The 24,374-nt window shown below is 41.3% G+C and overlaps 7 protein-coding genes across 10 annotated transcripts; 5 read left to right on the top strand and 2 right to left on the bottom strand.

Moving 5' to 3' along the window:
* Positions 1-138: 138 nt before the first annotated feature.
* On the bottom strand, positions 139-8,468 carry ncf1 (neutrophil cytosolic factor 1). 4 transcript variants are annotated; one of them, XM_077505651.1, is made up of 11 exons: positions 8,359-8,468; positions 5,683-5,763; positions 5,508-5,598; positions 4,501-4,666; positions 3,931-3,983; positions 3,508-3,630; positions 2,075-2,182; positions 1,900-2,017; positions 1,707-1,820; positions 1,449-1,624; positions 139-1,345 (listed from the first exon to the last, which is right to left on the bottom strand). In XM_077505651.1, the coding sequence occupies exons 2-11, from the start codon at positions 5,755-5,757 to the stop codon at positions 1,182-1,184; spliced, it is 1,188 nt and encodes a 395-aa protein (XP_077361777.1). In that variant the 5' UTR covers positions 5,758-5,763; positions 8,359-8,468; the 3' UTR covers positions 139-1,181. The 4 variants fall into 4 exon arrangements, with proteins under 4 accessions (XP_077361777.1, XP_077361775.1, XP_077361778.1 ...); XM_077505649.1 differs by lacking the exon at positions 8,359-8,468 and adding an exon at positions 5,832-6,086; XM_077505652.1 differs by having other exon boundaries at positions 140-1,345; positions 5,508-5,583.
* Positions 8,079-8,540, top strand: LOC144006670 (histone H4). The gene has a single exon (XM_077505653.1). The coding sequence runs from the start codon at positions 8,140-8,142 to the stop codon at positions 8,449-8,451; it is 312 nt and encodes a 103-aa protein (XP_077361779.1). The 5' UTR covers positions 8,079-8,139; the 3' UTR covers positions 8,452-8,540.
* Positions 8,541-11,844: 3,304 nt separating this feature from the next.
* Positions 11,845-12,543, top strand: LOC144006252 (histone H1.10-like). Its single transcript, XM_077505001.1, has one exon. The coding sequence runs from the start codon at positions 11,845-11,847 to the stop codon at positions 12,508-12,510; it is 666 nt and encodes a 221-aa protein (XP_077361127.1). The 3' UTR covers positions 12,511-12,543.
* A 2,317-nt stretch (positions 12,544-14,860) lies between these two features.
* Positions 14,861-15,325, top strand: LOC144006253 (histone H3-like). The gene has a single exon (XM_077505002.1). It carries the CDS (start codon positions 14,872-14,874, stop codon positions 15,280-15,282), a length of 411 nt encoding a protein of 136 aa, XP_077361128.1. The 5' UTR covers positions 14,861-14,871; the 3' UTR covers positions 15,283-15,325.
* Positions 15,326-16,104: 779 nt separating this feature from the next.
* On the top strand, positions 16,105-16,578 carry LOC144006230 (histone H2B 1/2-like). The gene has a single exon (XM_077504975.1). It carries the CDS (start codon positions 16,126-16,128, stop codon positions 16,495-16,497), a length of 372 nt encoding a protein of 123 aa, XP_077361101.1. The 5' UTR covers positions 16,105-16,125; the 3' UTR covers positions 16,498-16,578.
* Positions 16,579-18,276: 1,698 nt separating this feature from the next.
* Positions 18,277-22,343, top strand: LOC144006695 (uncharacterized). The gene is made up of 2 exons (XM_077505678.1): positions 18,277-18,587; positions 19,843-22,343. The coding sequence occupies exon 2, from the start codon at positions 19,873-19,875 to the stop codon at positions 22,144-22,146; it is 2,274 nt and encodes a 757-aa protein (XP_077361804.1). The 5' UTR covers positions 18,277-18,587; positions 19,843-19,872; the 3' UTR covers positions 22,147-22,343.
* An 852-nt stretch (positions 22,344-23,195) lies between these two features.
* LOC144006552 (histone H2B 1/2-like) lies at positions 23,196-23,575 on the bottom strand. Its single transcript, XM_077505445.1, has one exon. It carries the CDS (start codon positions 23,565-23,567, stop codon positions 23,196-23,198), a length of 372 nt encoding a protein of 123 aa, XP_077361571.1. The 5' UTR covers positions 23,568-23,575.
* Between the last annotated feature and the right edge of the window lie 799 nt (positions 23,576-24,374).

The following is a 24,374-nucleotide window of genomic DNA, read 5'->3' on the forward strand; positions in this document are numbered from 1 at the left end:
TCTTCCACACTGTTGCAAACCCCGCTGATAACAGTTTGTGGCGAATTCTCGCTTCCCCACGAAAATAACGGGAAGTGGCCAGCGATTGTTAGCGAACAGTACAGTATATTGTCACAGACTACAACAGACACTGGAAGCGCCACAGAAAGGCATAGAAGTGGATGTCAGTCCTTGGAACTTGCATGCATTGTAGTTTCAAGCTGCAAATTTCATTTCACCAAAATATGCTCAACTTTTGTGTGAGTCGTGAGTATTCACACTGTAACACTTTTTTTTTAATAAGGAACAATGGCAACTTTATTGACTTTCTTTTGCAGCTGTATGAAAGGCGGAGCTGAGACTGAAGCAAAAACACCAACGCTTTTTGCAATACTGTTACAAAGTCATCTAGAATAGTATGTCCCAACCTTGATTGAGACAAACCACATATTTATAAGGGGGGAGGTCACATAACACCACCAAACAAAAATGTGAATTCTGTCTTCTGCCATCTAGTGGAAGAGTATTTAGTTGTTCACATGCTTGTCAAAATGCATGACTCTACGGATGAGGATTAGGGCCAGTGAAGAGAGAGGGAAAAAAAGTTTGGCAGGATTCTTACTTTATCCTCTGAATTCTCACTTTAAATAGAACATTTTAATTATAAATTCTAAGAATAAAGTCAGAATTCTGACTTTAAAATGAGAATGCTGAGAATAAAGTCAGAATTCTCACTATTTTTCTGACTTTATTCTCAGAATTCTCACTTTAAAGTCAGGATTCTTTAAAGACTCAGAATTTTGAGAATAAAGTGAGAATCATGCCAAACTTTTTTTTCTCTCTTCATTGGCCCAAATCCTCTTCTGCATGACTGATAGTCAAAACAACGGTTGTAAAATAGTCCTTTTAGACCAATTAAATGAAATTGGATAATATCCGAAAACACTTGATAATCTCTCACAAGGTTGGGGATCACTATACAGTATATGATAATTAATCAATTAACGAATTAATTAATTTTCATATATGCTTTTTATAAAACAAATAAAATGGCAAAAAGGGAGGATTCACCAATAAATTAACAATCAGAAAAATGCTTCACCGCAATTAAGGGATGCAATTGCATGCAAAAAAGAGACAACCAATAGGAGCAGGGAGGGGTCCGAGACGGAACCTTGAGGGACACCAGCTGAGGTTCCATACTAGGTGCTGTTGCTTCTGTTTCCGGTGTTGCGGATGCTGACTTTCTTGCGGGTGTCGTCGGTGCAGCGTTCCAGGATGAGCTCGGGACTCGGCCGCGGCGGGACCACTGGGGCCTCTGGCTTCAGCTCGCTCTCCAAACTGAAGCGCTGCTCTGGAATGTTCCCTAATTAAGATGACGTTTTTGAATACAATTGAAACGGTCATTTCAGGAAACTCAGGCATATACGATGATTTGCTTTGGCGCCATCTTGCGGCATCGTTGGTACCTTGGTTCTTGCGCTCCCTCAGGGGCGACTTCTCCGGAATCTTGGATTTCCTGGGCGAGGCGGTGGGGTATCCGCCCCTCTGCTGCAGGAATCGGCGGCTGTTCCTCCGGTAGGCCTCCTGGCTGATGCGCTGTCGGGCTCGCTCGTGGATACTCTTGGCGTTCTTAATGGTGGACCTGCAGAGAGGACACAGTTGATTTTGTTTTTTTTTCTTGCAAGTGGAGCAAGTATTAAGAATGATCGTCGTGATAGACGGACCTGCGAGGCGGAGGTTTCTGTCCTTGTGGTTGTTTGGCGTTGAATTCATATTTGGCCCCGTTTCCTGCTTTCTGCAGGAACATGGAGGGGAAGTGGCCGGTCTGGTCGCCTTTCCTGAGCGGAGCAAGCGAATGATGAAAATGTAAAACAACTCAAAATCGACCTGTATATAAAAGTGAAGCAGCTCTTGTACCTGACAACCCACCAGCCGTCCAAGAGTTTGTGAATAACCTCAATGGTTTCCCCCATTTCAAGTGAGATCTCGTCATCCGACTCCGCCTTGTAGGCTCGGACTGTGATGTGCAATTCTCCTTCAGGGACAAAATGTTTTAAACCGAGGCAATTTGGGGGGTAATTTAAATGGTTACCTTCGTAATTTGGCTCTATGTCCTCTGCTTCCTCTGGTCCATCCAGGGGTTCCAGATAGGTGGCTGGAACCCAACCTCGTTTAGCCTCGCACTGGCAGAACCACCAGCCTGAATGAAAAAGCAATATTAGAATTCACAACATGGAACTTTTTGGAGAGGTGAATATGAACTATCACACACAGTAGCAAGGTTAGATGTTTGTTTGATCACTATTTGTTAGACTGTAAGTTAGCTAGCTAGCTAACAACTAACAAACTACTTTTGATAGCTATTAACAAACTGCTTTACGCTAGCTAGCTAGCAATCCAAGATAGCTGGTGTAGGAATAATTCTAAATAAGTTATCATAAATTTGCTGCAATGAAGAACTACTTCTGCTTGCAATGAAGAATTATTTGCTTTGCACTCACATTCACATAGCCTAGCCATATATGTTATTCATCCATACATTTTCTTGATCGCTTATTCCTCACAAGGGTCGCGGGGGGTGCTGGCGCCTATCTCAGCTGGCACTGGGCAGTAGGCGGGGTACACCCTGGACTGGTTGCCAGCCAATCGCAGGGCACACAGAGACGAACAACCATCCACATTCACAAGCACACCTAGGGACAAGCTGGAGCGCCAAATTAACCTGGCATGCATGTCTTTGGAATGTGGGAGGAGACCGGAGTCCCGGTGAAGACCCACACAGGTACGGGGAGAACATGCAAACTCCATCCAGGAAGGCCGGAGCCTGGACTCGAACCCGAGTCCTCAGAACTGGGAGGCGGACGTGCTCATATGTTATCTTATCATATATTTGGTGCAATGAAGAACTGCTTCTGTTTGCAATTAAGAATGCTTGTCTCTGTTCCCGCTCACATTCACATAGGCTGGCTATTTGAAGATGACTCAAAAAGCTGAAGAACCACAACATCTAATGCAGCAGAATGGTTCGAGCCAGTCTGCTGACGTCACTTGTTTTTTGTTAAGAAATGATTGCAAACTTGACCACACATGTACTCAGCAATCTTCCACTCACGTGCACAACACAAAGACAAACAAATACACTGTGTTCCAACTATGCCTTGCATTTGCATTTTTAGTGTTGGAACACTCATGTAACTAGGGGCATGGAAAGGGCGCTGAAAACCAAATAAATAGAGAGGGTGAGGACAGGAATCTTCAGAGAGTGCAGGAGTGAATTGTATCAGTCAGTTCCTCTCCTCTCTCCTCGCGAGCCCTGAACTGAGTGTCTTCTCTCCTTTTTGTGTCGTGTTTAATAGATTTTAAACAGGTAACCCTGACTTTTAAGCTAGCTAAGCTAGCTAGTTAGCAATCCAAGATAACTAGCTAGCTATCTTGATGGCAAAATTGATGGCACCATTTTATGTTGCTATTTTGCTGAAAATGTTCTTCTCAACCAGTCAATTGTTGACCTTTTGAGTTTCTCACCATTATGGTTCTTCTCCACAATTTCCACCAGGTCTCCAATGCGCAGGTTAAGCTCGTGTTTGGACGTCTTGGTGAAGTCTGCGATCACTCTGTACGTGTCCAGTATGACGGGCCCAGAAATCTCTGAAGAGTGCGGTGCATAACCATGTTTATTTAATGAGGTCGGTACATGTCAAATAGTTAGTGAAGCGTAATTTATTTTGCCTAGCATCAATATGAATGAATCTGCAAATTGTTACGCTATTACAAAAATGACACATTTCTTATATATTAAAAAAACACACACACAAATATGACTAAAACTGCAAAAGCCTGAAAATGGGGGAAAAATTGTGCCCCTCATTTGCCATTCATGATACAAAAACAAAAAACCCATTCACGGCATTTACTCAATAATTGAAGAGTCTTATACGTACAACTTACCAGATATGTTGTTGTTGACTTTGGTCTCCAAGAAGATTTCACTTTTTTTCCCTCTAAACAGATGACAGAATGACAAATGTTTTTTTTTTTTGTTGACGTTGTGTTGTGTGTGTGTGAGTTAGTCATATGTCATTGGTAGGGTGACTCATCCGAAACCCACAATGTGCCATTTAATTGGGATGAAGTAAGTAGAGATGAATTCTATTCTTGTAAAAAATATACATCCATAAAAAGGTACTTTGACAGTACTATTTTATCACAATAAATTGGCGTTTGCTAGCTAGCTTAGCCAGCTAGTTTGTTAGCTTATACATTTCCCCCTATCTAGTGAGTGAGTGAGTGAGTGAGTGAGTGAGTGAGTGAGTGAGTAAGTTAGTTAGTTAGTTAGCTAGTTAGTTAGCTAGTTAGCTAGTTAGTTAGTCAGTACTAGCTAGCAAACTGTCAGTTTGTTTGGTAGCTTGTTTGTTTGCCTTCAGTTAGTTAGTTAGTCGTTTGCCTTTAGTTAAGTGTAGCGTTTCATCTCTGTACAAAGCAGCAACAGGCCCAATGATGGGATGGTGGCCCACTAACGTATTTGGAGCCGGCGGATTTTCGTCCTCCGGTCGCACTTTGAAGAAGATGTTGAGGTGTGCACAGCGCGAGATGTGCGGCGGCAGCGCGATGAGCGACAGGCAGTAGTCGGTCAACGTGCTCTGCTTGCTTTCCCGAGACCTTTGGCTCTCGACCCACCGTGGTGCTGAGGGGGACACAATGAATGTCCAAATGTTAGTCAAAAGCTTCAATTTCTGTCATATGACACATTTAACTTTGTTTTACACGTAAACAATGTTGAAATGTTACTCAAAATGTCGCCTGCACTAAGGATTAGTGGTTCTATTTTAGTTTAGCTTTGATTTATTTTTATTTCACACAAACTTGGAAGTCATCCCGTTCAACTAGGCAGATATTAGTGGGAAGAACTTAAGCAGAATGTTCTACAAGTCACTCTTTTTTTTTCTCCCCCGCTTGAACTTGCTGAGAGGAAGCACTGCAATCAACTTGTGTACAAAGTGATGAAAATTTGGGTTTTTGTGTGATTTCGGTTCTTCTGCTAGCTTGCCTCAATAAGCAGAGCAAAGAAAACAAAAAAAGAGAAGTCAAAGTTTTGACACACAGGTGCTTCCTGAAATAAAATGCTTTAGGCGTGCAAGCGGTACAGGTTTTTTTTTTTTTTTTTTTTTTTTTTTTTTGCAATATTGTTGTAAACATATTCCAACTTAATCACTTTTAATTGTGTTTTTGCGCCACACATGCTTGGTAGAATTTTGTGAAGCTGTCAAAATGAATGCTACTGCAAGTCAACCTATTTAGTAAGTTGACAACAGTTATTGACGTAGATAAATAAAATGTCTCTCATTTTAATTAATTCATGATTTCCATTTAGTTTAGCATAAGCTTAACCTATAAAAACAAAACAGTTACAGTATATATAATAAAGCTAATATTTTTATTGTAATATAGAGAGTACCTTCAAAAAATAATCATATAGTAGATCGCGCATATTGAGGTAAACAAAATGATTCAACACTATTTTATACCTGGCAGCGAAGGTATGATTCGGTCCCTCTTTTCAATTTGGCCGGCTTCAATAGGAAACATCTCTTTCAGGGATTTCTGGGAATGAGAGATCTGCTTTATTGAACGTACAAAGTAATGACTTGTTTAAATCAAAGGTGAAAGCATAAAAAAAAAAAAAAAAAAAAAGACACTCACGTGGAAAGTGTAGATTTCAGGATATGTCCGAAAAATCAATTTCTCTCCGAGGTCGCTCCACTTCACCATCAGCATGTACACCTAAAAGAAAATACATAAAATATATATGAAAGTGAACTAAAGTTGCTTACAATGTTTTGGAGACTCACATAGTGCTGACTGGGGTAAAAGCGTTTCTCAAAGCCGAGTAGTTTCACGTGTCGGATGTAGACTGCCTCCATGACGGGATGGATGGAGACCGACTGATGATGTGAGAGCCTGCTGAAAGCTTATAAATGTGCGCGCGCGTGCGCGCCTGCGCCTACATTGTGTTGTCAACATGTTGCAAATTTTAGTTCCTTATAATGAAATGCATGCAACCGCATTAGGGACACGGGTATTCCACAGTCCACCAGTCGATTGTGCATTATAGCTGACTTGGTGAGAAAAGTTTTTTTTTTTTTACTCTGGATTGAACTGCCAAGCTCATTTTTATTAAGAGAAGTGGGCTATATAACCAGCGAGACAAACAGTAGTTTTGTTTTTGTTTTTTTTAAACTCACAATTTTTCTTTTTGGAAAAAAAGTGTAAAAATATTCGTTAAAATATTATATTATGATATATATATATATATATATATATATATATATATATATATATATATATATATAAATATAGTGTAAAAAATATTCTACAAAAACAAAATGCTAATAAATATGTAATATATGTTTTTCATGAAAAATGCCAGACAAAAAAAAGCAAAATAAAAAAAAATATTGAGGAAAAAAAAGAAGAAAAAAAAACTGCGAAAATGCAGGGGTCAACTGTAGTTTTAAGTTGCAATATCACCATTCACCACTAGATGGCAGACATGGTTTTGCTGCGCCTACACCAGGTCTTACTGCTTTATACTAGTGGGTAGTCCTAATCATTTTTGGGAATGATATGCATGACAAACTTAACACTTCAATAATATTAAAATGAATTGATTTTTGTGAGAGAAAAAGAATACACAAAATTAATTATTGCACTTAAATGTTGGTTTGCAGTCCAACAGTTTTGTGCCATCATTGAATTTTATTTTTATGCAAGAGAACCTTTTGCGCTTGGGGTGGGGGTGGGTTAATCATTCACAGCATGGGATTATTTTGTTGTTTGCTTCAAAGCCTTTATTGTTGGGTTAGGAAAATTTATCTTTTTTTTTTTTTTAATTATTATTTTTTTTTACATGCATTGCGAAACTGATTATCCAAATAAAATATTAAGAGAACATAGGTATCCATGATTTATTTATTTTTGTCCATAAATAAGCATTTTTGTTATAGTTGTAAGGAAGGGTGTGTACACCTGATGGAAAACTGTGGCCGTCTCCAGCATTGAAATGACCTATCTCTCAACTAAATAAAACCTTTATGGTTATCGTGTCCATCTTACTCAGACTCATTCAGTTTATCCACACACAAAAATAAATTTTCTGTTTTTTTCTGTCACATGTGTGAACTTTGAAATGGACTTCCAAGGGACTTAAAAGCATTATATGCTAAGTTTACGCAACACAAGAAAGAGGAAGAGAAAAAAAAATGCACTGCTGCAAACTTCCTCTTGTGATGCAAGGGAAACTGGGACAGAAAATGTCAAGTCTGGGGTGAGCAGTTAAGTGTTCACACTGGGGTTGCTCAAAAAATAAATACTGAACTTTTAATTAATTTCATTAGATAAGATAAACAGTACTGTAAGACTGAATAATTTTTGACATGACCAAGGTGGGGCGCAACATTCTTGCGCCATGGCTGACTTGACTAGTCAACGACAGTTAAGAGTGACGTCAGCATGCTTACATTGACCAACCAATCAGAGGATGGATTTTGAATTTGATTTTTGAAATCTGATGCCCACTTTCACTACAAAGAAACACTACAACAAAATGAAAAAATACTGCTGGAAAATGTAAATAGCATAAGTAGAAGTAGAAGTACTGATTCAACTCAATTTCAAAACGTTAATTTCCCCTTCCTTTTTGTTTAACTTACAGAGTTCTTGTACTGACGAAGAAAAAAAAAATCATACAAGTTGGCAAAAACATAAAACATTTCGTTGTTAACCACTACATGAACAGTAACAGCCCACCGGCCACCACTATGTCGAAGATTAAGAGCAGAATGTATTATAATTAAACACTTATTTGCATTTTTAATTCAAAAGAGGAAAAACTATTAAGTCTTTCGTGGTTGTGTAAGTTAAACAATTTGCTTTCATATTTTATAACCGTGTACTCGTTTGGTTTGACTTTACGACGGTGACGCATGTAGCCTGTCCTAATGACGTTGCGTACCGCTGAGACAAACGGGCGGGAGGGGCGGTGACAAGTGGATAGCAGTTTCCTAACACGTCCGCAGTAGGAGCATATATATATTCGAGTCCGTTTTCTGAAACGAGCTATTCTGACTTCGTAACGAAGATCTCTACTAATCAACAAAAATGAGTGGACGAGGCAAAGGCGGCAAGGGACTCGGAAAAGGAGGTGCCAAGCGTCATCGCAAAGTTCTCCGCGATAACATCCAAGGAATCACCAAGCCCGCTATCAGGCGTCTTGCTCGTCGCGGCGGTGTGAAACGTATTTCCGGACTGATATACGAGGAAACACGCGGTGTTCTTAAGGTGTTCCTGGAGAACGTGATACGCGACGCTGTCACCTACACCGAGCACGCCAAGAGAAAGACAGTTACAGCCATGGATGTGGTCTATGCGTTGAAGAGGCAGGGCCGCACCTTGTACGGCTTCGGCGGTTAAACTTCAGGGCGATCAACAACCCCCAACGGCTCTTTTAAGAGCCACACACTTTTATAAAAGAGTTTATTTCCGGCAGCTATGCCACTCATGCTAACCGTTTAAAGCATTAATGTGTGCACTTCTAACTTCTGAAATGACACCCCTGGGTGCAACGTTTAGTTTGTTTTTAAAAAAAATATATACTTTTGTAATTTTGTATTTTTTATATATTTTTTAAATCCAAAAATGACTTCTTTTGTGTTATAACTAAGTCACTTATGATTTCCCCCCCCCCCCCCCCCCCCCCAATTTCTACCACCCAAAATGCTCACTGGCACCAGACCTATCTATATTTTTAATGCTTCTATGGACCAAATGCAGTATTGTAATAGCAAGACCATGTGCGGTACATATATAGAAAACAAAAGTCTAATTTGAATATTTCATATGACATAGTTGAAGGCATGATTTTTTTTTTTTTTTGTATGCCCAGTTTTTACACAATGGCAGTTTTCTGAATAGAACAAAATCTTGTGATTTTTGTCCCAAAAAAATGACTTTTCCTTTGAAGTGTCATAACTAAGTCATTAATATTTTTTCAATTTCAACCACTCAAAATGTTCAGTGGCACCAGACCTATTTATACATAGTTTTTTTTTTTTTTTTTTAATGCCTCTATGGGCAAATAGCATTATTCTAATAGCAAGACTAACTGTGCGGTACATATATAGAAAAAAAGTTTAATTTGAATATTTCATATGACATAGAGGCTTGAATAAGATTATGTCATGCAAAAAAAATTTTTGTATGCCCAGTTTTTACACAATGGCAGTTTTCTGAATAGAACTAAATTCTTGTGATTTTTGTCCAAAAAAATGACTTTTCCTTTGAAGTGTCCTAAGTCATTTATGAATAGTTTTTCAATTTCAACCACTCAAAATGTTCAGATTTTTTGATAGGTGTACCCTAAAATAAACAGGAAGTGAGGTAGGAGTATTTGAATGTCCAATTTTGGCCCATTTTTGCACATTTACAGGGGTCATACTTTTGCCCGCTTCTCCTACAAGGTTAACCCGATTGACTTCAAACTTGGTCTGTACCATCTCAACACCTGGGACAACATCATAGTAAAAAAATCTAAAGTTTTTGACATACTATATGACGGGGCCGAGGGATCAAATTTAGAGTTTCAAAACTTACTAAATTGCCGGTTGTATGTTTAACCTAGAGCTACGAAAATTGGTACAGATATGTAACAGACTATGACCTACAAAAGTCTGTTGGTACCATATGCTAAACCTAACAGGAAGTCCATCACATTTTGTGTTTTAAAATTCTTACTTAATGAAGCATTCCAGGCTGGACGTTTCACCTAGAGTTACCAAACTTTGAAGACATATGTAACAGCCCTCAAGGTACAAAAAACTCTTTTTGAACCATATGATAAACCTAACAGGAAGTCCGCCATTTTGATTTACTTTACATTTCCCATCAAAAATTTTTCCATTTTCATTCATTTTTCATTTTTGTGTCATGCAGTGCCAGTGACGGCTATATAACATCAAAGATCCATTTGAATTGAGCTGGCATCCAATGCCAGTGATGGCTATAGACATAAATAAAAAAAAAAACAACATCTATTTTGACTGGGCTGGCATCCCGTGCCAGTTATGGTTGTAGATATCAGTGATCCATTTTGCCCCCATATGTTATTTACCCACTTTTTTTTTTTTTTTTTTTACTATCAGTCACTCAAAATGTTCAGTGGCATCAGACATATGCAAACCTATGTAGTTTTTATTTATTTTTATCCTCTTTATAGAAAAGAAAAAGAAAAAATACAAATAGTTATGTGCCACAAGCCTGCAGTAACATGCACGTGCAGAAGTTCACACGCACGCTCATTGCTTTCAGACACTGTGCACGTGTTTTTGTGTGTATGTCTATTCCAACATCAAAGCAGGCAGAAAATAAAGAGAAAATATTTAAAGTCTTTCGTATTTCTTTAGTGACAAGGGGGACTATGGAAAAAAAAAAGGATTTGAACTTCGTATAAGTAGTTTCAAAACAGTGTTGGATTTTTTTTCCTTGTTTTTCTCTCCTTTAAAATACTGTACATGGAATACATACATTGTACATTTAATATATTTTTTAATAAAATGGTCGTAGCATGAATATTCGCAAGAACGCACTCTTATTCAAAATATTAGAAGCAACATACAAAGTAAACACACAGCCATAGTAATTTTGCATAAATTCTAAGAATTCCAAATCACAGATTGTTGATGGTAATAAAGTTCAATAATGCTACAATATTTTTAAATTATAATTCACAACACACTATATACAGTTTATATGCATAGTATGTATGCATATTACACATTGAAAGTAACAAGTATTTTAGCTGCATGCAGAGGATGTAAAAGATTATCCGTGATGGAGAGAAGTTTGCTCAATGATCATTTTCTGGTCACAGAGTCAATTACCGGTAGATGAGACACATCATGTCTTTACTAAATACAGTACTGTCACATATGTGGCCTTTTATTTGTTTTTTCAAATGTCTCAAATATAATCGAGCTATTATATTGTACAGTTAACAAAAGCACTCAACAAGCACTCATTATGCTGGATACGTTAAATCTGTCACACACAAAAATAAAAGAAATTCGTGTTGAAACTGCCTTTGAATAAGAAAAGATGATCTGGTTGCGACCTTAGAACGAGGACACATTCCATGCAAGTAACGTGGTTAAATCACGTCACAAAAGTGGCAAAACTAAATTACTTACTTATAACTTATAAATAGAACTGTCATCCATTCATTTTTAATGCATCCAAACGATTGATAAACACGTCAGATCATTGCGTCTGTTGCCGACTGGTAACCGCCCCGGGTTCACCGCGAGAAACTCTTGTGTTTACCACCGTCCCACTTTTCATCGATAAATGAAAAAATAAAACCGCTAACGAGGTGGAGTTGATTTCGATCCATGCTCCGATGTCTCCTCAACTGTGCGGAGTTGTGTCGCGGCGATCGCAATACAATTTTCGACATTTTGAGGACAAAATGTGACAAAAAGTGGCAGCGGACGCCTCCGAATGATGCACAACAGGTGAGGTTCGAAAGCTCTGGTGAGAAAACAAGCCAATTTTCACTGACAAAAATAAGTTGAGGCTAAAGTTAAGGGGGTTAGCTATACTCCGAAATAAGAAATGTGGTGGTAGATTTTAATTCATGGCGTAGTTTGGGTCTTAAACGTGGAAGAGAAAACACAAAAAGCGCGTCCACATTTCGCTCGAGTGCAGAGCGGTGGCAGGATTGAGTCTCTCCGGTTCTCATGTGCCTTATAAGTCCCGCCTCCCGCTCTGCGTTTGACAACTTGTCCTGAACAAGACAGCCAGAGAGGAGCCATGGCAGAAACCGCACCAGCAACCACGCCGACGCCGGCTCCGACCAAGGCCAAGACGGCGGCGAAATCCGCCAGGAGGAAGCCGGCGGCCAAAAAGGCGAGCAGAGATGGCCCCAGCCTCCCGAAGCAGATCGTCGACATCATTTCCGAGGCCAAGGAGCGCAAAGGTATGTCGACGGTCTTGCTCAAGAAAGGTCTGGCGGCCCAAGGCGTGGACGTGGGGAAACTCAACAAGCGTATCAACAGCGCTCTGGTCGGCTTGGTGAACAGAGGAATTCTGATCCAGACTAGGGGAGTCGGCGCTTCCGGCTCTTACAAATTGGCCAAGGAACCAGCAGCCAAGAAGGCCAAGGTAGACACAAAGAAAACCGTTGTCAAGAGGTCCATCGCCGGCAAGAAAGCGGCAGGCGCCGCTAGGAGGCGCAGCGGTGGGAAGGTTGGAAAGAAAACCGTGACCGTGACCAAGAAGTCTGACAAGAAGTCCACACCTAAAAAGAGGTCCGCCGCGGCTACAAAGAAGTCCAAGCCGACAGCCAGTCCCAAGAAGAGCGCACCCAAGCCCAAGAAGAAGGAGACCCCAAAAAAGAAGGGGAGAAAACCCGTTGCTAAAAAATCTGCTGCCAAGAAACCAACTAAGCAGAAGACCCAGAGAAAATCCAAAAAGTGAACAGCTGACACTTACATCTTCAACCAACCAAAGGCTCTTTTAAGAGCCACCACTACATCCAACTAAAGAGCAATTCCTCAAAAATTATTATTATTATTATTATTATTACTCATTTGAAAATAAATTAATGGTATAAAATTATGCACAATTCTACAAATATATATTAGTGATGGGATTTTGGCTCTTTCAGGAGAGCCGTTCATACGGGAGCCGTTCACATAAAAGAACTGTTCAAAAGACTGGCTCTCATGTTTAATAGTGATGGGATTTTTGGCTCTTTCAGGGGAGCCGTTCATATGGGAGCCGTTCGCATAAAAGAACTGTTCAAAAGACTGGCTCTCGTGTTTAATAGTGATGGGATTTTTGGCTCTTTCAGGGGAGCCGTTCACATAAAAGAACTGTTCAAAAGACTGGCTCTCATGTTTAATAGTGATGGGATTTTTGGCTCTTTCAGGGGAGCCGTTCATTCGGGAGCCGTTCACATAAAAGAACCGTTCAAAAGACTGTCTCTTTTATGTTTTTTTTTTGTTTGTTTGTTTTTAAAGGCAATGCCACTTTCAAAAAATGACATGGAATAGTCTGAAAAATAACATTCAATGAAGTTTTATTCTCTTAGAACATAATATAAATGTGTAGTGTACAACACTTTACATACATTGACCAGCACACGCATGTGTACAATGCAACAGCGATATTTTGACTGTCTAGTGACAGCTAGACAGTAGAGTGTCTGTCTAGCTGTCACATCTATCAAATCTACCTTTTAGCCACTCACTTCCATACTCGGTCGTGAGTCCTTCGGTAGCTACTCCTCTCCCCCTGCCCAGTTTTTCCACCGCATGTTGTAGGGGGATGAACGGCTCTCGATAAAGACTCGGTTCCCATCATTCACGTTGAAGAGCTATATATGCCTTGTGCCTACGAGTGATGGGCATTACAGTTCTTTTAGGTAAACAGAATCACTAGAATCAGTTCATTTAAAAGAACCGTTCAAAAGATTCGTTCACAGAATCGTTCAACATCTTGAAATAAAATAAAAAAAAGATTTTTTTTTTATGAAGTTACTTTTTAAATTCAACTGTAATAATAATTTTAATAATGATAATAATAATAATAATAATAATAATAATAGTAACAATAATAATAATAATTACAGTAGACAACACCCACAGTACACAGAGAGGATAATAAATCCGTTGAAAGATATCCCCAACAACGTCATCTCCCCACTGCTGCAGCGCGGGGCACACCATCAGGTGCTGGTGAGAGAGACTGTCACTCGCTTTATTTTGTTTTTATGCGCTTGCCCCCAGCCCAGTATGTGGACGGACACCACATTAGCCGTTAGCTTGGAGAAACACATGATAATGAAAGCTTGTCCCTGCTAGCACGGAAGTAGTGGCGTTTCTGTGAGTAATTCCTTCCTCGGCAAATTGTGAATCACTCGTGGCAAAACTACAATCACTCACTCACTGAACTGGTATGGCAGTACGTTCACTCAATGAATCGTACGCGAACCGGAAATGGCAACAGCCGCAACACTCGTTCACTGAATCGTTCGTTCCTGAACTGGAAATGGCAACACGTTCACCCACTGACTCGTTCACTTACTGATCCGTTCGTGAATCGGAAATGGCAACACACTCATTCACTGAATCGTTCCTGAACCGGAAATGGCAACACGTTCACCCACTGACTCGTTCCTGAACAGCAATAGTAAGGCTACATGTGTAGTAAAATCCCGACCACGTCTGACACTAGCTTCTGATTGGTTGTTCGCGAAGACTGACGGTATGAGCGTGGCTGCTCTCAAATGAACTGAGAAAAGAACGAATCACTTCAAGAAGTGAACTCACGTTCACTGAAAAAATTCGTTCTAAGAACGAATTGGTCGTGACCGATACAACACTCGTGCCTACATCAATCAAACTGCAACACTTACGTAAAAGTACAGGTTGTAAGCGTTTACAAGGTTTTATTCAAGTGCTTTTAATTAGTAATAAAAAGTGGCCCGTAACAGACTACAAAAACACAAAATTATTTATTTCAAAAACACTTAATGAACAAAATACAACTGTTGGGTTGAATTAATTAATTCATTAATTCATTCAAAGGCAGGTTGTACTTCACATTCGCTTACGCAACTTGTTTGAAAAACAAACATCCTGGAGCCGTGGCCAAATTTCAAATTTTACCGCCAAAGCTTTCATTGGCTTATTTCAAATTCCCGTCGTCCAATCGTTCGTCAGAAAAAAAAACACGTGCCCTCCTGTCAACCAATCAGCGTCTGCCGCTCTGCTATAAAAGCTGCGGTTTGCCTGTTCAATACATCACTTCTCCCGAAGACTACTACTAGTCGACATGGCAAGAACGAAGCAGACAGCCCGTAAATCCACCGGAGGAAAGGCTCCCAGGAAGCAGCTGGCCACCAAGGCGGCTCGTAAGAGCGCCCCGGCCACCGGCGGAGTCAAGAAGCCTCACCGTTACAGGCCCGGCACCGTGGCTCTTCGCGAGATCCGCCGTTATCAGAAGTCCACCGAGCTGCTCATCCGCAAGCTACCCTTCCAGCGTCTGGTCAGGGAGATCGCTCAAGATTTCAAGACCGACCTGCGTTTCCAGAGCTCAGCCGTCATGGCACTGCAGGAATCCAGCGAGGCCTACTTGGTCGGGCTGTTCGAGGATACCAATCTGTGCGCCATCCACGCTAAGCGCGTTACCATCATGCCCAAAGATATCCAGTTGGCCCGCCGTATTCGTGGAGAGAGGGCATAAAAAGTGACTGCACCCACACAAAGGCTCTTTTAAGAGCCACAACTTCTTCTAAAGTATCTGCAATTCCTCTCATAAGTTCCACTGTTAAATATATTTATTTGCTTACCTTGTGGTTATATAATGCTGGAAATAACAGCTATTTTTTTTTTTTTTTTTTTTTTTAAATTGTACTTAAGTTCCATGCCACTGAATGTATAATCAACATGTGGGGCAGAACAGTCGCCCACCAAAAGTGCTGATTTCACCGCGAAATATACGTATAACACGACCAGGAGAGTTGCCGGTGACAGCAAAAAAAAAAAAAAATCCACTGTCAACGATTACTTATCCCTCACTTATGCCTCAGCTACGCTAGCGTGACTATTATAACCTAAACCTTTAACTTTGAATACGAAAAACGTTTCATAGTTAACATTTATATTTAAATGTTTACGTTTTACGTGCAAACGTTTAATATTTGGATGAAAAAAAAGGTGAAAATGTAAGATAAAAGTGGCAGCACGCCGCCACTGTCAATATTAATTTGTAGTCAACTTAATCGCGTTGTTTTAATTCAACATTCACTTGTACCCGCGCGCGGTATTCAGTCGATCAAAATCTACATTTCAAATAGAAAAAAAACAAAAAACGCGACGTCCTCCTTACCCTATTGGCTAACTAATTCCCCGCCCCGCCATTTCAAACCGCCCCGCCATTTCAAACCGTCACGATGACGTCAATCCAAACAAACCAATCCCATAGAAGCGCCGGCACACCGAAATTTGCATACGCGCCACTATAAAATTCGTGCCTTGTCGACAACACAGGCAACTGACTTCTTGACTTTACAGAAAGCAGCACAACATGCCTGAACCAGCAGTCAAAGCCTCCAAGAAGGGCTCCAAGAAAGCCGTCGCAAAGTCTACCAAACCCGGCAAGAAGAGATTCAGACGCAGGAAGGAGAGCTATTCTATTTACGTTTACAAGGTCCTCAAGCAGGTCCACCCCGACACCGGCATCTCGTCCAAGGCCATGAGCATCATGAACTCCTTCGTCACCGACATCTTCGAGCGCATCGCCGGGGAGGCTTCCCGCCTGACGCAGTACAACAAGCGCTCCACCATCACCTCCAGGGAGATCCAGACGGCAGTCCGCTTGCTACTTCCCGGAGAGCTGGCTAAGCACGCCGTGTCCGAGGGCACCAAGGCTGTCACCAAGTACACCAGCTCCAAGTAGAGCGCCCTTATAAGGAAGCCTATCAAACGGCCCTTTTCAGGGCCTCCACAAATTTTCTCAAGAGTACATTTCCCTTCAATTTAAGCAACAACAATTCAAGTGTTTGTGGTGCAAATTAATGATACTTTTCATTTATTACAAGCTTTTTATACGTTTTATTAGTGATGTGCTTCTCGGGTCGAATCCCTGAAGCGTGTGCCGAGTAATGCAGATGAGTGGTTCATGAACGGCGTCAATGCGTGTGTTGATGACGTACGTGGTGACGTTGGAAGCCCCACGAAGCAGGTGTACCACGTGACTGATTCAGGAAATGATTCTCTAGGTTTGAGTGTAGTTCGAAATAAAAGCGGCAAAGAAACGCTATAGATTCCCCTTCACTTTTTGTGTTTTCGGGTCCCTTGCGCTACTTTTTTTGCTTTTGGCATTCGATTTGACGAGCCTCTTTTTGCGATGGAACCAGCAAGAAAGAGATTTTCACTTGTTTAGGAGCACTTTGAGCAGATCTCACCTCAGAAGGTAATGCACTGCAATTACAGTACTATTTTAACAGATTCCAATAATAAAATAAAATGTGACAACACATAAAATTCACATTTTTCTGTTCACAGTTGAAAGTCCCCTTCAGTACTGGGAATCACAGAAATATACGCGTCCAATTCTGTACAAACTTGCTATCTCATATCGATGCACCCCTGCTTCATCAGTACCATGTGAGAGTTTTTTTTTCCAAAGCAGGTGAAATTCTCTGCCAAAAAAAAGAAACCGCCTGAGTCCAAAAACTTCGGAAAAAATAGTTTTTAAATAAAAATGAATAAGCACTTTATTTTGCCTCCTTATTTCACATTTTCACTTGTTGCATAAGCACAAACATAGACAAAGTAACACAGAACAATTCATGTTAAAACACTCTTCAAATATATATTCTTTTGTATTTAGAGCATGATTTACACCCCACCATTTTATTGCATGCACCAAGCATGTTATACATTTTTCTGTCCACATGATGGCGTAGTCGAGGAAATGAATCATCTTGAAGCCCCTACGTGTGTGTGAAGCATTTCACTGCAGGGCTTCACTGCTTTACGGGGCTTCATTTTGCCATCACTACGTTTTATACAGGTACAAAATTTACTTTTCGTGCGCACACATTGACACCGGTGGTCTCCATGAGTACAATTTGTAAGTCAAGTTATATGAAGCCTAACGGTGCCTTCTTGGCGTTATAAAAGCAGAAAAATACAACGTATTATACGCAAAGCCGACTAGTTTATGACGTTGGCTGGTGTTTTTCCTTTTTTTTTTTTTTTTTTTTGCTTTTGGACAACACTTGTCCTTAAGTGAACGTGATGTCAAAATGAAGACTATTATTTGTTTGCTACTTGGCATTTTTTATTGGAAACTGGAGATGTAGCGTGTTGCTAGAATAATACCACAGTTATTTATTTTACAGCCTAGTTTTGTACGCCTTAAAGAGTATATGGTTATAATTGTTCAAATAAACTACCCTATAAACCAAAAAAGCAAAACGAAAATGAACTTCCTGTCATACAGCATAGTCAAAATATAAAAATTCGAGCTTTCCATATAGTGTAAGTGCTCACGTTCGCGAAAGGTTCCCAGTTCGAGGCCGGGCGGAAACAATGGATTTATTTTTTGCAAATATACCGTTTTAGTATAAGCTAAAATGTGATTATTTTTACTCTGCAGTCTGCACCTTTCAAAAAAATAATGTACTTCCTGTTGTAGAGACCGCAGTATGCATTTTCTGCGCATGTGCAGTTGGTTTCCGTTGTGTAGCGGTTATCTTATCTGTCACGTTCGCCAACACGCGAAAGGGACTGGACGGAAACATTATTTATCAAAAACCCAATGAAGCGCATTTTGAAGACTCTACTGGATATACGAAATATATAATTGCTTGATAAATTCGTGGTTTGTGATCCGAATAAAGATTAAAAATACTGTGACCGGGGTTGGTACCGGAAGTTGTTCTCACGTCAACGGTCCAGTCGCTGCTCTTTCCGCGATCAATAAAAATGTCTTGAGCGTCTTTTCCAGAGCCGGTACGACGTGAACGACTGCATTTTTTGGTGAGTTGAGTTCGCATTCGCGTCTGGCGTGTTTTGCGCCGCTGACTGCTCGCAGCCAGGACAAGGCAGAGGCTTTAGCTTGAGCTATATTAGCGAACGCAAACGTTAGAAGCTAACGCTAGCTCTTTGTTTTTCTATTACCGTCGTTTCCCCTGTTAAACCAACTAGTTGATCTTGACGTTATGCGCAGGCCCCCCACGAAGAGTTTAGACCAATGATATGAAAAGGTTCACCTGAGTCCTGAGTGGTTTGCTATTTTTTTCTTTTTTGTATCGGGTACTATCTTTAAAAAAACAACAACAACAACAACTTGTAAAGTAGTAAACTTGCAATCGTTTTTACGTATTCATCTAGTGGCAGAGGTTTTAGGTTTTAATTTTCTAAGGGTGCATTTAATATGCTTGTTATTCACTGTGACATTGTGCATTGTTTTGAGGATAGAGGAATAAAAAAAAAATATATATATATATATATATATATATATTTATATAGTTAAACAATTGTTTAATTAGTGAAATGTTTGTAAAAAGTTAAGGCAACAGACGCAACTGAAATGTATCCTTTTTCACCTTATTCTATAATCACAGTATTCTATCAAAAAATATTATACATAAAAGTTAATTAAACCAAAAAATGTCCTCAAATAACTGCTTGAAAACGTAAAGATTACATGCACATTTATTTTATTGAAAAAGTTTAAAGTAAAACTGTATTTTAAAAATATAATGAAAAGCGTTTAAAATAAACACTTGAAGCCACTGTAACATTAAAAGCAGTTTTCACGTATTTGGACAATCTTTTTGTTTGTTTTGTACTTTATTCTGTTTTTCATAGTTACGACTGTCACCAAAACAATGTACTACGTTTCTGTATTCAGCTCCCAAAAAAAAGGACTTTCAAGCAGTCTAACATGGAAATATAAAATGATAAAAATTGCAAGAAGCTTCTATAATAATATAATACAATATACACAAGATGCTCATCACTAGGTCAAGCCCCTTAATGGCACACACATTATAAAAACTGTTTATTTCTTCACATGCTCTTTTGTTTTATGTTCTTATTTAATACAGCACAATTATGCTATTTGTCTTCCAACTAAACAACTAAAGTGTTTATATTTTTGCTTTAACAAATAAATTGTACTGTATTTCAATTCATTTCAATACATTAAATTGATTTGACAAAAGGTAAGTTGCAGCTAATTAAATTCTTAAGTCAGTATGTCTTAGTATGTCTTTTTTTCTTTCTCCAGGTTACTGACCTGCCATATTGGGATGCAAACATGGATGACGTGGAGGACGACTACATCTGGCAGCGCCGCGTGTTCCACGGCACACGCATTCAGAAAGGCAAGGTCCCCTTTCCGGAGTGTTTCAGGATCGGCGTGGAGTTCAACGCCGCCACGCAAAGACAAAAAAAGCTGGATCCCAACCTGTTGACCCAGAGCGTCACGTTTGAGATCTGGCAGTTTGCGCAGACCGTGATGATGTCGGAGAAATATTTTCTGTTTGAGGTAGTGGCGTTCAACTTTGACCTGGACTTGGACCTCACAGACCACAAGCTGTGTTATCACTTTGCAACCCGCATGTATGGAAAAATCAGAAGAAAGATAAGACTTAATGATCACAACAAGGTCTTCGGGTTGCCGAATGTGTCCGTTATCAAGGCGTACATCCACAATAGCTTGCAATGCCACAATCCTCAAAACAATTCTTTCACCAACTGTACCTTCCTCGCAGGTCGTCAGTTGTCAGAAAAGCAGACCAAGCAGAGCGCGGTGGTTGTAAAAAAAAGACAAAGAGCCACATTACTCAAAGATAAGATTTACCCCTTGTGCAAAAAATTGGGCGTGTGTTTCGCCATCGGTCCGCCCAAATCGGGCAAAGAGAAATTCCGTTCGGATCTGCTCACCAACGCCCTGATGCTGGAACTTTTAGACTTCGCCCGCGTCATCGCCGGCAACCCCTTTAACGTCGCCGACGCCTTGCTCGAGCACAACTTTGGCATCCGCGTGGACCAAGTCCCCAAAGTCATGTTTACGAAGCGGAAAGCTGTGGACTGGACGGGAGCGTCCTTTCTGAAAAAGAAATCGTCGCGGCGCGCCAACAGCGCCGCCGCGCAGGAACTGCCGGAGGAACTGCCGGACGAACTGCCGGACGAACTACCGGACGATTCCTACATGTGCCCGCTTGATTCTGAGGCAGAAACGCAGTCCGACGCGGAACCGGTTCCTGTGAATAAAGACGACGAGCTGGTTGCAGAAACTGTGACTCCAGACGTCAACGACAGCAAGACGAGGAGGAAACTGTGGTTGCTGCGTGCAAGTTGCGTACGGCAAATCCTGGCCGTCCACGGAGTCCAAAGCCAGTTGGAGAGCTGCCGGCGGATCGGTTTGGATTTCGACGTCGGTTCGGGCTCCAAACAAGCGTTGCGTCTGGAGCTGCTCACCAACAGCGTCCTGATGGCGGTTGAGCAGTTGGCCATGGCCGTCCATAAAGGCCTGGCGAGCTTCTTGTTGGACATCCTGGAGCGCAACTTCCACATCGTCCTCCGGGAAGGCCACAGCAAGCGGACCCTCGTCATGAACTTCATCGCCAAGTGGAACGAGCTCCTCGCGCACCCCGACAAACGCAGATTGGACTTCCTGAACGGCCGTTTCTGCCCCCCGCACGTTTACGACAGCGGAAAGGACGCGAAGCCGGCGAAGCGAAGGAAGCCGTCCCCCAACATGCGTTCGTACCATTTCTGCAAGAAGATCGGCGTGGACTTCTGGGCGGCGGACGGCGACAAGCTGCCGCTGTCGGCGTTGACCGTCGGCGCCGTGATGGAAATCTTCCGGTTTGCCGGTGATCTGTGCGGCGCTGCGCCCGAACTGGTCAAGGACATCCTGGAGCACAATTTTGGTCTGGACTTGCGGACCGCCGAGAGCGAGGCCGGTCGCGTGCTGGAGAAATGGCGGGCCGGGGTGTTCCACAAAGGACCCTCGATTGGAAAGTGGTTTGTGCGGAGGCCCAACACGCTCCCCAGGGACGTGTGGCTCAACACGCCCATCTTCACACAAACCAAGTCAGACTACAGCGGCGCAGAAATCCTCTCCAGTCAAGAGGAGGGCGAGTTCCACGCCTGCAACAGGATCGGACTGGATCTCGACGTGGACAACAAATGGGTGCCCAAGAGGAAGTTGAGCCTGCAACATCTGACGAGGGGCGTCCTCCTGGAGGTGCACCGCTATGTGCAGAAAAACTGCCCCCGCTACGTGCCTTCCCTCTATCGGATCTTGGACTACAACTTTGAGCTGAGCTACAAGAACCCCCGCAAGGTGGAGTTCGCCTGGGCTCTCGCGTCCCAGGTGATAGCCATGGCCAGGAGAAGGAACAGAAACAAGAACTACCTGAGCAAGGTCTTTGAGCTTCCCTTTCAAGTCCCGATGACGTCGCCCCTGCTGTGCAAAGAGGAGCCGCGGGAGGAAATCCTCCAGCAACTGGACCCCGGCGACCAAGACATTGTGTTTGTTCAAAAACTCAAACCTGTTGACATTGAGGTGGAGATTGAATAGTTTTTCTGGAGTTGTCTTTCAGCGGTGGTGAAAATAAAAATCATTTTTTTCCTGCCAGGTCTTCTGCTCAGTTATGGCACTGGAAAACAATATATGACTGCAGGAAATACTAAAAACTGAGGCATGCTCAAACTACTTTGTGTTTTCAAATGTGTGCTGTGGTTCTTTGTGCTTTGTGATAAAGTTCTTCATCCTCACTGTCTGGGGTTGTGTGTGATTTCTCTAACCTGTTGTAAGCAATACATTAACTGTTGACGCTGGAAATAGTTGGATGCGATACTACTGCGGAGTACCATGCAGTCAAGGAGTTGAACCAGTGCGTTTTTGTTTTTAAAACACAAGTAGCAATCTACCTGTACCAGTGAGTACTTTAGCAACTTTCGACTGCAGCCTTTACATATTGTATGACTTTTTATATGAAGATTAGGTAAGGAAAATTTATTTTAATGCCTTGCTTTTGGGCGTACAAAACTAAGCTGTAAAATAAATAACGATAGAGGTGTTATTCTCCAACAATACACGACACAACTCATGTTAGTAGCACATCACCAGTTTGCAATAAAATGTTAACCATCTTCATTTTGACATATGTACTTACGGACAACTATTGTCCAAAAGCAACAAAATAGAAACAGGCCAGCCCACGTTATGAACCAGTCTGCTTTGCATACGTTGGATTTCTCCGGTTTTAAAATTTCCACTCAGTAAAACAACGTACCAAATAACCACAAGAGGGCGCGCTAAGGCTTCTTAATTTACGAGTGGGCGCCTGGGCGGATCGATCCAAATATGGAAGTTACACCACTACTTCATGTAATCTGAATTACGAATTGTATTTGTGGAGACCAGAAAGAAGGACAAAAAAAAAAACAAAGAAAAACATTTGTAAATATGAACGTATGGAAAAAGCTTGTAATCAAACAGTATCATTGAGCCACAATTCTTACATTACAATAAATGAAGCAATTGCGTAAATTGAAGGGAAGGTACTCTTGATAGATTTGTGGAGGCCCTAAAAAGGGCCGTTTGGTAACCTTTGTAAGGGCGCTCTACTTGGAGCTGGTGTACTTGGTGACAGCCTTGGTGCCCTCGGACACGGCGTGCTTAGCCAGCTCTCCGGGAAGTAGCAAGCGGACTGCCGTCTGGATCTCCCTGGAGGTGATGGTGGAGCGCTTGTTGTACTGCGTCAGGCGGGAAGCCTCCCCGGCGATGCGCTCGAAGATGTCGGTGACGAAGGAGTTCATGATGCTCATGGCCTTGGACGAGATGCCGGTGTCGGGGTGGACCTGCTTGAGGACCTTATAAACGTAAATAGAATAGCTCTCCTTCCTGCGTCTGAATCTCTTCTTGCCGGGTTTGGTGGACTTAGCGACGGCTTTCTTGGAACCCTTCTTGGAGGCTTTGACTGCTGGTTCAGGCATGTTGTGCTGCTTTCTGTAAAGTCAAGAAGTCAGTTGGCTGTGTTGTGGACAAGGCACGACTTTTATAGTAGTCCGTATGCAAATTTTGGTGTGCCAGCGCTTCTACGGGATTGGTTTGTTTGGAGTGACGTAATTGTAAGCGGTTTGAAATGCTGGGGCGGGGAGTTAATTAGCCAATTGGGTAAAGAAGGCGTCGCTTTTTTGGGGGGTTTGCTTTGCTATTTGAAATGTAGATTTGATCTACTGAATACCGCGCGCGGGGAAATGTGCAAGTACGGTAGACTGCAAATAAACATTGAAAAATAGCGTGATGTTTATGGAGACAAGCCACTTTTACAGTTGTTACCTCTTATTAAACGATTCGGGGGGGGTGACATGCTAAAGTAACCAATTCCAAGCGTTTAAGACTTTATTATACATGAAAGGAGGACATATAGAGACTATATTTGACACAAAAAATGCAAAACGAATGTTAAAACCAGACTATAAAAATTAGTTTTACTTCTCCACAAGGTATAACTAAACATTTTATTTCCTTTTGCATGTTAACTTGTTTTTGAATGCAGCAAGTTGGAAAACGAAAGAAGGAAGTTTTTCATGTGCAAGAAAGAAAATCATTCAAGTGTGTCAAATTGAGTGTTTTCATACCAAAACAAGCATTGATAAATTAAATGTATTTCACAGTTTTAAGAAAACCCAAACTCGATAGTATGCAGGTTTATAATAAATTGCCATCAGAAATCTGCTGGTTCACTATAGCCTTTATACAGTGTGTTTGTTTAGTCCCTTTTATATTTCAGTAACATC

This window comes from Festucalex cinctus, chromosome 18 (genome assembly GCF_051991245.1).
Source record: "Festucalex cinctus isolate MCC-2025b chromosome 18, RoL_Fcin_1.0, whole genome shotgun sequence".
In the NCBI taxonomy this organism is placed as follows: Eukaryota; Metazoa; Chordata; class Actinopteri; order Syngnathiformes; family Syngnathidae; genus Festucalex; species Festucalex cinctus.